Here is a 10,841-nt window from a genome sequence, read left to right as displayed (position 1 = left end):
GGTCCTTGGCTAAGGCACTTCCTCGTTAGGGAGAATTATGACCGATTTGGCTTGAAACCTTAGCAGATTATCATAAGTTAGGAAATCTTTATAAAGGCCTTGCAATGAATCTCTGTCACTCTGCTCGAAAGTGTTTAAGGGCCTTGCAAATCCGAGCATCAAGTGAAACACGAATTATGGATAAACTGTACGACCTCTGCAGAGTTTAAATTTATATATCAGTCATACTCAAAGTTAAGAGCGGTTGGACCCTCACATGATAATTGAACTTCAAGATAATCTAAATTGACATTCTCTATTTATGATACTATTATTTATTCAATTACTTATTTGTAGGTTAGTGGTATAAACTTAAACTTAGTTAATGCTTGCTAAATAAAATTTGACCAACTAAAAGTGCTTATCGCAGTTAAACCATGTCAGCTATTCCTTGATTTAGCCTTGCATGTTATATTATTTACTCCACTTGCTGAGTATCAACCATAAGTGTACCCACGCTTGATTTATTAAAACAAATGCTGCTCAGAACAAGATAATTGTCCGGAGTTTCCTGAAGACTTCGACGAGTTCTAGGCGTATGTCTCCCAACTATCTGCCTGTGTTGATGAAGTTCTGCTGCTACTTTTTATATTTATTTATTTGCGTAAGACTGACACTTTCGGTCATGCAATAAATTTCTTATAACTCTCTTTCGTTATGGCATTGTAATGGTATACACTTACGACGTTCATCATATGTGTGTGAATTTGATCCTAGTGCACATATGAGATGTATTCGGTTTCTTCCTTAAATCGGATGTGACAAATAGGAACCTGCATGCCCATATGCAGTTTATTTACGGAAGCCAGTGCCACCTGCTACAACTGAAATTAATTATTGCACTTTTTTGGAGACCAAGGAGATTACATGGAAGGTGCACGAGATCACGGCAACCATGAATTGCTTCCTCTTCACGGTTCAGGGTGGGGCCGGCCTGCAGTTGAAGGTCCACGCAAGCCAATACAATTTAGGCCGTGTTTAGATGCTGTAAAGGCAAAACGCAAAATTTTTATAAATCGTTTGCATGGTGTACTAAATGTAGTCGAAAAATAAATCGCATTATAAAAATTGATTGTAAATTGCGAGACGAATCTAATGAGCCTAATTAGGACATGATTAGACATAAATTGCTACAATAATGCTTACTACAGTAAATATGCTCTAATGATGGATTAATTAGGCCCATTAGTTCGTCTCGTAGTTTACAGACGAGATCTATAATTAGTTTTGTAATTAGTCTACATTTAATACTTCAAATATTGAAGATTCCCTGACAAAAATGCAAAAACACAAAATACAAAATGATCTAAATACACTCTTAAGTAGGGATGAAAACGGTCGGAAACGATCGGCGAAAGACTTCATCATTTTCACTTTCACATTTTTTCATCGAAAACGAAAGTGGTACGGTATTTTCGGAAACGAAAACAACGCCGGTATTCCCGTAATTTTGAAAACAGAAATATACGGTCGAGAACACATCGATAACGATCGAAATCCATCAAAATGATATTTAAAAAACAATAAACATATTAAACAATAGAGCACAACATTAACTATATGACTTGACACATCTCATATACAAGTCGTGAAGATTCGATTAAGATATTAATCCAAATATCGAACCAATCCGTGAAAACGGACACATAGTAGCATGCACGATAGTATGACAGAAAGTTGCACACAACATAGTGACATAGTCATACATGATCATTAACCAAATTCAAATAGAGACTTAAACATAGACTAGCATGCTATTAAGAATAGTGCTATTGCAGGGCCGGAGGCTGCCTATGCCTTCAGCTGAACTTCCGCGAGCTATTGGGCCGGGAAAGCATGTGTTGGACTGGGCTTCAAATATAGTAATACCGGTGGTAAATTACCGCATAAATACGGTAATTTTCGAAAATGGTCGGTAGAGGCTGAAATCGTTTTCACTTTCAATTTCGGATAAAAATACTATTTTTGTTTCCGTATTTTCGGTAGCCGTTTTCATTTTCGTTTACATCAGAATCTCGATAAAATTTCGAAAATGGTCCCAGTAATTGAAAATTTTCGTTTTCCTTTTCAACCCTACCCTTAAGCTTCCTCTTCACGGTTCAGGTGGGGGCGAGCCGCGGCCAGATGCTAGAGATGGCAGAGTTGCCGGCTGCGAGGACGCGAATGGTAGCCGCTGTCCCCTGCGCAGCACCCGTGCCCGTGCCGGTCAAGGCCGTCCAGGACGGCTTTCTCTGACTTCAACCAACGATAAGCCAAATCAATCACTTGATTTGTTGCATCTCAACAAACGAAGAAAATGTCAAACCATGTGAGAGAACGTGGAACCTGCTGGAGTCCGGAGGTGGTTGACGGTGATAATGAGCTGGCACCCTGTGAGGTCAACTTGAGGTGGATCAAATTTGGAGCTGCTGCTGCGGCCGCCACGGAACCTGCTTGGTGTTGCTGCTCTTGGAGTTGCTCTTGGAGTTGATGCCAAGCAGGAGAGCCGAAGGAAAGAGCTGGAAATCACATCCTTAATTGGCTTCTCATTGGATGGAGAGACACAAATCAAGTATACAAATTGAGAGAAAATAGGATATTCGGAACTCCAAACATTACACTCTGCAGTTTTGCCATCGTTAACTTTGACTCCGCAAAAATGATCATCCAAACATGTGACACTTAATTTTCTTGCAACGAGCTGAACGTGACTGGTGCTCCTAGTCCATTATTAATCACCATTTGCTTGACCTCTATATATCATCCCTAACCACCCCGCGTACTCCACGCACCGTCCGATACGCCAAGATCTCAGGCTAAAATAATCAGCCAGCATCATACAAAAACAAAGTGCTAGTGTTCACCAGCCCATGCAACGATGTTGACCATTTGCGGAGGCTCCCCGGAGCTGTACAGAAAATAAAATTGGTACACCATTATCTAGAAAAACACAAGTTACACGAGGTCGCCAACCAATGCAGCCATCCGAGAAAACACTAAATACACGAGGTGGCCAGATCGGACGTTTCCTAACCGCTTTCACATGCACGATCCGTCTCAAAGCTAACATGAACGCTAATGATCCGGCTCGGGCGCTCGGCTATAAGTACCCCCGCTAACATCATGATCAAGCATCACAAGCAGACTAATCATTCAATGATAAAGAGCTCGTGATGTGCAGGTATAGGATGCGGCCCAGAGGTCGACGATATGAGGTGAAGGTCAAGCGAAAGGTTCAGGGTGAACGCGAATAAGTTTGGACCGAGGGACCCGATGAGTCCGGGCGGAATCACGGACGGTTCACATGGTGCAAGATCAAAACAAGAGCACATGGAGGATGGGATGGTGACAAAGACGGTGTCAATCATGTCAAGGAGAAAGAGACGATGGCAAGCTCGAGTAGGTTGCCCGTGTTGCGGGAGCGCGAAAGACTTGAAGCCGTCGAAGCTTGGCGGAGGCTGGACACGTGTCGACATCGAGTTGGCGGGTTTGCCAATTAGACCTCAAAACTGAACGCAGGCAGGTTTACCAGTTTGGCCCTCAAAGCCGGGGACGCATCCGGTGCAGGCGGATGGCGGTGGTGGAGGACACGTGGTGTCATCACGAAGATTGCGTTGAGGGGAAGCGAAGTCATGAAGGTGGTGTCTGTGTCCGGTGGTCCGGTAGAAAATTGGATGGTTTTACCCCTAAGGGGTATTGGGTTGTGTACTTCATGTAAGAGTATTTTGATTATTGGCCAGATGCCTATGTATATGTGGAGGGGCTGCGTGGGCATCCCATCTGTTAGGACCACTTTGTATATCTCATTTGGAGGTCCTCTCATTTGCTTATGAGAGGGATTTGCTAGGTCCTCTAGTAGCTGCGTGTACTGGGCCACCTGACAACTAGATTTGACAAGTCGTCCAATTAAAAGCGGTCTCAAAGTCCATGTTCCAGTGTCGCCGTGCATACATTAATTATACGCTTCACCCCGTCGCCCGATGGAGGGGGCCCCATGTCGCCCCCTGGACGGGCGACCGGCCCCCACACACCCTCAGGAGTCCACAGGTAATTATTTTTTTACATATAGGTCCCTGTCGCCCCGTGGGTGAGCGACAGGCCCCTATTTTTGAAATATTCCCAAAATGATATATATTTTTGAAATTTTTTATTTTTAAATATAAAAAAGAAAAAAACGCAGGAGTTCACGGGTGAAGGGGCGCAGCAGCCCAGCCCAGAGGCGCGGTCGCTGCTCGCCCATCGCAAGTCAGCGGGCCGGCCGAGCAAGCAGCCCAAGGAAGGAGGTACGCAGCTCAAGCGGGTCGTGGGTGCTGCTGCCGCCCACGGAGCCGTGTGCTCAGCCCATGCGGAGGGGCAGCGGCAGCCCAGGAAGGATTGCTGCCAACAGGTAATCAAAATAAAAAGGTAAGCATCTTGGCCTATTTTCTTTTTATTTCTTCTTTCTTTCTTTAGCTTATTAGCTTTTTAATTACTGTTCTTAGATTGAGTTAATTAGTTATTTTTCTTGCTAATATTTTTAAGGCTTGCATCCCCAATTAGCTAAGTTTTAATTAATTTTATTCTTGCAAATCATAGTTAATTCATGCATGCTTAGTTAGGGGCAACATATCGGTGCAAACCAACCGCTTCGTGCAACCGTGCAAACTTCTAATCTGGACCATAGGATCAACATCCAGAGGGTGCACAGGGGGAGTGGAAGGATGAATTTGCAAAAGTATGATTAGCGACAGGCGGTTAAATGTAAAATTACCCAATCCCCCGCCCCGATGTTAATCTTGTGGGCTAGATTAGAAGTTTGCACGGTTGCACGAAGAGTTTGGTTTATACCTAATACATTATCTAGTTAGGGTGCTTTAAAGAGAGTTTAGCTTTTTTTATCAGTGAAAGTCTTTTTTTACCGTGCTTTCCGCATTGCTTTTCGCTGTGTGTCAAGAATTCCTAATCGCTGCTAGGATGAGTGCGTCACCAGTTGACTCGTGTTAACTTAGCGATTAGAAAAGAGGTGTTTTGGGCAGCAAATTTGAATTAGCTTTTTCGCCAAATTTTTCTTTAAAGACTCTCATTCACCCCCTCTAGTCGCTAGTTCCGGTCTCACATGCTTCTTTGCCGAATTGGATGTCACGGAACACGAAGGGAACGTGACAAAATCTATGTACTGATTTCAACGCACTTCGTGATCAAAGTCAAGCAAACATTGAGGGCGCGTTTAGTTCCCAAAAATTTTCACCCAAAAATTTTCACCTCCCCTTTAAACACACGTATGAAGCACTAAATGTAATTGAATAACAAAACTAATTACACAGTTTGGATGTACACGTCGAGACGAATCTTTTGAGCCTAATTAGTGCATGATTAGCCATAAGTGCTACAGTAACCCACATGTGCTAATGATGCGGTCAAAGGCCTCAAAAGATTCGTCTCGCGGTTTCCAAGTGAGTTCTGAAATTAGTTTTTTAATTAGTGTCCGAAAAGTCCTCCCGACATCTGGTCAAAGAATCGATTTGACACCCAAAAATTTTTGCAAACGGAAACGCGCCCTGAAGATGTTCATATAGTAAGAAATTTTTAGAGTAAATTGCATCATAAGTCCCCCAAACTTATTCTGAAGTTTCATCTAGGTCTCTAAACCCTCAAATCGTCCATCTGAATCCCTAAACCATGCTGAGTGGTCCATTCAAGATCCCCAAATGTTCCATGCAAGCACCCAATGCCGATGTGGCACCTTGGTGGCAAACATTAAAACCTTCTATACAGTCTTATTTTCTCTGATTTACTCCTTCCTCTCTCTCTCCCTCACCATTCTCTCTCTCTGCTCACGTCCCCAGCCGAACAGAGATGCCTGCTGTCCTGCGGCGCCCACGCACCATGTTGACGCAAGCTCGGTGCCGGTGCAGCTCGTCCACAGGCACCCCTCGCGCGCGTATGTCGAGCACGACGATGGCGCAGATCTCCATAAGCAGCACGGTCATGTAGCGGAGGATAAATCGGTTCCACGCCAGCCTGAACAACAGCGTGTCAGGGCGTGGGCTCTCGTAAATGACGCTGGAGTGCTCCTTGTCCCGGAGGTCAAATACATCGGCAGAGCCGTCAGCGAAATAGAGGCAAAGACCCCGGCTTCGCCCTAGGCGATGTCGTGCACGACCTTGTTGTGCGCGATGAGCTACGTCTCAATGACGTCGTAGTCGATGTGTAGGTGGTGTACTGGTGTCGATGGAGGCGGTCCTTATGCGGAGTCTTTGACATACATACTATTAAAAAAAGTTAGGTGTGCTGTACATGCCACTAAAAAATTAGATGGATCATCTATGCCATCGAGCGAACTTCTTTTGACATATGTGGCATTCCATCCATATTCCGTTAGAACTTAACAAAGTCAGAGGACTTACAGGTGGGACCCACCAATCCAAATGATCATTGTGCCCCTGGGTGTATAGTTCACATGAGTTTTTTTTGGGGGGGATAAGAGCTGAGGCTCTGCTCAACAGAGGAGCAGGGGAGGTGCACGGTGCAGAGGAAGCACCTGGCCCAGAGCACCCTGCCCCGAAGCAGAGCAGCCGCGAGGGCGGGCGGCCGCCGCCCGTGGAGTACTCCCGCCCATGCGCCGCCGCCGTCAGGGCGCCGAGCCCCTCCCCTGCTCGCTGTGCCGTTCTGCCCTCCGCGCCGCCGCCCGCTCACCGCACCGCCGACTCGCTTGCTCGTCGTGCCCGCCATGCCCCCATGCCGGCGGAGCAGGGGAGGGCCGCGCCGCGCTTCGCCGCCCGCGCCATGGCCCCGCGCGTGGCCACCGCCGTGGAAGGCCATGCCCGCCACCAGGGAAGGTCGCGCCCGCCGCGTCGCCGCTGGCCGTGCCCGCCGCGCACGCCATGCTTGCCGCCGGGGAAGGCCGTGCCTGCCGCGGCCGCTGCCGTCCGCACCCACCGCCGTCCATGCCAGCCGCGGCCGGCCGGCCCCGCGCGCCGCCACGCGCCATGGCCCCGCGCAACGCAAAGGAGGGAGGAGGATGCTGTGGGAGTAAAAAAAAGAAGGGACACGGAGAGAGAGACGGGGGGAGACACCGAATCCTCTCCAGGAACCAGAAGGGCAAACCAGTTTTTCTCCCTCTCTGTTAGTGTCCGTCCAAAGTGGCATGTATGCCATAAAAAATTCGCGCGATGGCATAGATGACTCATCCAACTTTTTAATGGTATGTATGACACATCCAACTTTTTTAATGGCATATATGTCAAAGACTCCCCTATGCGACGGAGGTGAGGGGCATAGAGAACTCGTAGGAGGCCTTGCGGTTGTCGAGGATGGAGCAGACCTCGGGCGGCGGTGCGGAGGCAGAGAGGTCGTCAAGGTGGGGCGTGCCAGATGTGGAACGTGTCGATGGAGGAGGCGAGGAGGGACGCGGCGCGACGGCGTGGGGGTTGAATTGGAGCTTGGTGGGTGGGTAGGGGTGGTGGAAGGAGAGGACCGGGAGGGCACAGAAGGAGGCAGCGGAGGGGCGAACGGGGTCAATGGAGAGGAGGGAGATGCGGTTGCAGAGGTCCCCCAAGGAGGCTGCCGGAGGCGAGGACAGGCACGGTGGGGGAGAAGGCAAGCACGTAGATCGAGTGCAGGAACTGACGTGGACTGATCTTGGGGAGGTCCATGGAGGAGGCAGGTGGATTGATCTTGAGGCGGAGCTAGAAGGGGAGGATCCTGCCACAGGGTTTAGGTGAAACTTCGGAATAAGTTTGGGATCTGAGATGCAATTTACTCAAATTTTTTTTATGAAACCTGTAGTAAGAAATGCTTCCTGAAATTTGAACACAGTGTCACAGCCTCTACCATTACGAGCACACACGTATATTTCAAAACAGGTCTGTTATAATATGGACACTTGAGTGCCCCCAAACAACCTATCTGTATTGTGGACAAACTAATACAAATTCTGTACTAAAAGGAGCAGAGTGCAAAGGTGCCAAAAAGATAGAGCCGTGCAGCAAAATGATGTGCTGCCGTGTGTCGCTAAGCTCTGCTTCCCAACATCAGGTATCCAAGAAGGAAACATAACGAGAAGATTAGCAGCACAAACGTGGCCGAGAAGCCCCCGGGAGACGGCTTTGTTTTCCGAATGAGTTCCTGAAAACGAAGTAACTTTGATCGGTTAGTGATCACATACCAAAGCTGCAACAGCAAACATACTTCTGGTTATAGAAAGGTATGCTGTGAAAAAGTCCAAAAAAACAAGAGGCCATCAAATCGTGTTCTCATTTTGTGTTACTATCTTGTGTGGAATTATCATATCACTTCTCTAACCTCCAAGGCATCCTGGTGGCTGCTGCACTTAGCGATTTGTTTGTTGTTCCATATTTAACCAGCTTCGCACTATCACTATGTGTGCCTCAGCTATATACTCAAAGAATTATGTTCTCTTAAAGGATTAATAAAACTGTGAGGAGCCCAAACAATAATACCTAAACTAAATATCATAATAGGAGCTGATTAAACTAGCACGTAACAAATAAAAGGGTAACTTAGTTGTGCAGAAGTAATAATGTAAAAATGTACTGTAACAAATAAAGTAACTAGTTTCCTCAAAATTACAATCTTAAAAGTAAAAAACAGAAAAATTCATCATCAGAAGAAAAGCCATACCAGCTCTTTCTGAATCTTCTTGTTTTCCTCTGCATATCTACTTTCGTGGTCTCCTGACTTGGATACCATAGAGATGTCCTAGAGAGCCACAGAACATCGAAGATGTCAGGCAAAATTTTAGGATAGAAAAAAGATTCTGAAATTGTAATCGTAACATCTCGAACTCATTGTGATGATAATCACAGTGGAAGTAATGCGAGTCTGCGGCGAATAGGAATCAGGTTTCTCAATTTTCAAATGTCATTCTGACACACTACAATGTTACAGACTACAGAGCAATAAATCTTGAAACCATATACTATTGTGCTAAACTAGAGCTTCCTTAGTTACCACACGAGCAGGAAGTTTGCTATGATAAGAACTTTTCCCGCACAAATCTTATGATATAATTTTGTATGAAAATGAAACTTTTCAATTAAGCACTAGCATCACAGACAGAAAGATTAAATAAGGATAGAGTGTGGTATTTCCATGAGAGTACAGTACTGAAGTTAGATCAAATATTTTAAGATGATGCTACAGAACAACTGATCAGCTTGAGATTAAGTGTTTATGGACATAGTACATGCATGTATTATCAATCTGAGATAAGACGGAAAGGTAGTCCCATTTAGGTGGAATTAAGATGAAAATTCAGTGCTATTTAGGTGGAACTAAAGTCACCTCGTAATGTGAAGTTTGTGATGTAGATGCATGTCCATGCCCTGATGTCTGAAAAGCAATGGAAACGCCAATCATTATTAATAACTCACTAGGAACATTCATGGTATCATTTGGTCAGAGCAGCAAGCAGTAAGGTCACTACTTACAGAATTGGACGTGGATGGTATTTTCACTTCATGGTCCACGTCTGAACCAAGGGAATCCTCTTCCTCTGCTTCCTCAGGCACAGGAGATGGGGGATTGGCAGGGACGTAGATCACCCTCAACTTAAACTCCTCGACCAACTTACCTGGTGCTTTACTGAACTACAGGACGCAAAGTGAATGTAAACAAGCATCACACAGTGCCATTCAGCTCCGTAAATGCGAGTTGTGCAAGAATTTACCAGGTCAGGGACAATGTCCTTCGGCGCCGTCCCCTCGTCCACAGCGATACTCTGAACGAGGAACTTGTCCTTGCAGTGGTAGTCCGGGGGAATCTCCTTGGGCGCTTGCATCGTAACTACACCAATTTCACCGTAGCAGATGAGAACGATTGATCAACCAAGCGAGAAAGCAATACAAAGCATACGAGCGGAGCGGACGCACTTGAGATGCTGAACGATCCCCTGGGCGGCACGACACCGGAGGCAGGCCGCACGGCGTACTTCCTAGGGTTCGTCGTCTTCACCTGCAGATTCGACGGGGCGAAGGAAAAATATCAATCTCCGCGAGGCTAACCCCGATGCACAAGATTTGCATCTTTCACCAAAACAAACTCGCCAAATTCGTCACCTTGAAAGCCACGCACTGATCGGTCTTGTTGACGAGCTCCAGGCATGCTGAATTCTGCCTCTTGAGCTCGACTGCCCATGGCACCGGAACAGCAGTAACGATCCGATCAGTCTGGTAATCCGAAAGAACGCAACAGGAAACACCGAGAACCAACCAACAGGGTCAGTAAGCGCTTACATGGCATCTTCAGGTCGGAAGGGCAGACTCGAAGCAGCGTGTTACTCATGGCGGCGATCAAGGAACAACGATCAGAAGGGGAAATTCAACGCCCTCCTCTCCTCGACTCTCCTCTCCTCTCGCGAACCGAGAATCTGGAAGATCCAAGAACCTAAAAACTGAAATATCCAAGACGGGGGGCCCCGGCCGCGTGTTTCCTGCCCCCGGAAGCAAAGTATCGGGACACGAGAGAGACAAAGCCAGGCTATTGACGAGTACGGCTGGCAGTGCTTGGATCCTTTTGATAGGGGAAGAAGAACCGAATCGTCGAATCGTAGGACGACGGGAGCAGACGGGGCTCGGGCTCCGGAGGAGAGGTGGAGTTTGGGTCGGCATAAACTAAGCAAGGTTTAGTAGGCCGAGTAATGATTGGCAGCGGCGGTGGCGTCGTGCTAGCCCGGGTTTCCCCCGACGGCAATCTGTCCGCGCGTTGGCTGGCAGGGTGGTTGGGTTCGGGCAACGGCCGCTGGAAGGAACTGCGAGGCGACGCCGGCTGCCAGTTGGGATCGGCTGGTGACTGCGTTGCGCGCGCCGCCCACCCACGCTGGC

General features: G+C 47.1%; 1 protein-coding gene and 1 pseudogene across 1 annotated transcript; both read right to left on the bottom strand.

Annotated features, from left to right (window-relative positions):
- Positions 1-5,811: 5,811 nt before the first annotated feature.
- LOC120653681 lies at positions 5,812-7,652 on the bottom strand (annotated as a pseudogene).
- A 130-nt stretch (positions 7,653-7,782) lies between these two features.
- Positions 7,783-10,779, bottom strand: LOC120656712 (vesicle-associated protein 1-3-like). The gene is made up of 8 exons (XM_039934900.1): positions 10,254-10,779; positions 10,077-10,147; positions 9,891-9,972; positions 9,689-9,804; positions 9,450-9,608; positions 9,304-9,351; positions 8,641-8,718; positions 7,783-8,124 (listed from the first exon to the last, which is right to left on the bottom strand). The coding sequence occupies exons 1-8, from the start codon at positions 10,300-10,302 to the stop codon at positions 8,011-8,013; spliced, it is 717 nt and encodes a 238-aa protein (XP_039790834.1). The 5' UTR covers positions 10,303-10,779; the 3' UTR covers positions 7,783-8,010.
- Between the last annotated feature and the right edge of the window lie 62 nt (positions 10,780-10,841).

Source organism: Panicum virgatum, chromosome 1N, assembly GCF_016808335.1.
Source record: "Panicum virgatum strain AP13 chromosome 1N, P.virgatum_v5, whole genome shotgun sequence".
In the NCBI taxonomy this organism is placed as follows: Eukaryota; Viridiplantae; Streptophyta; class Magnoliopsida; order Poales; family Poaceae; genus Panicum; species Panicum virgatum.
Note: the sequence above shows the minus strand (reverse complement) of the source record. Positions and strands in the feature narration are given on the sequence as shown.

Coding starts and splice junctions, on each gene's coding strand:
- LOC120656712 (XM_039934900.1), bottom strand. CDS start 10,302: ATGAGTAACACGCTGCTTCGAGTCTGCCCTTCCGACCTGAAGATGCCA. Junction 10,148..10,253: donor TTCCGACCTGAAGATGCCAT/GTAAGCGCTTAC, acceptor TGCCATGGGCAG/TCGAGCTCAAGAGGCAGAAT. Junction 9,609..9,688: donor AGGACATTGTCCCTGACCTG/GTAAATTCTTGC, acceptor TGCGTCCTGTAG/TTCAGTAAAGCACCAGGTAA.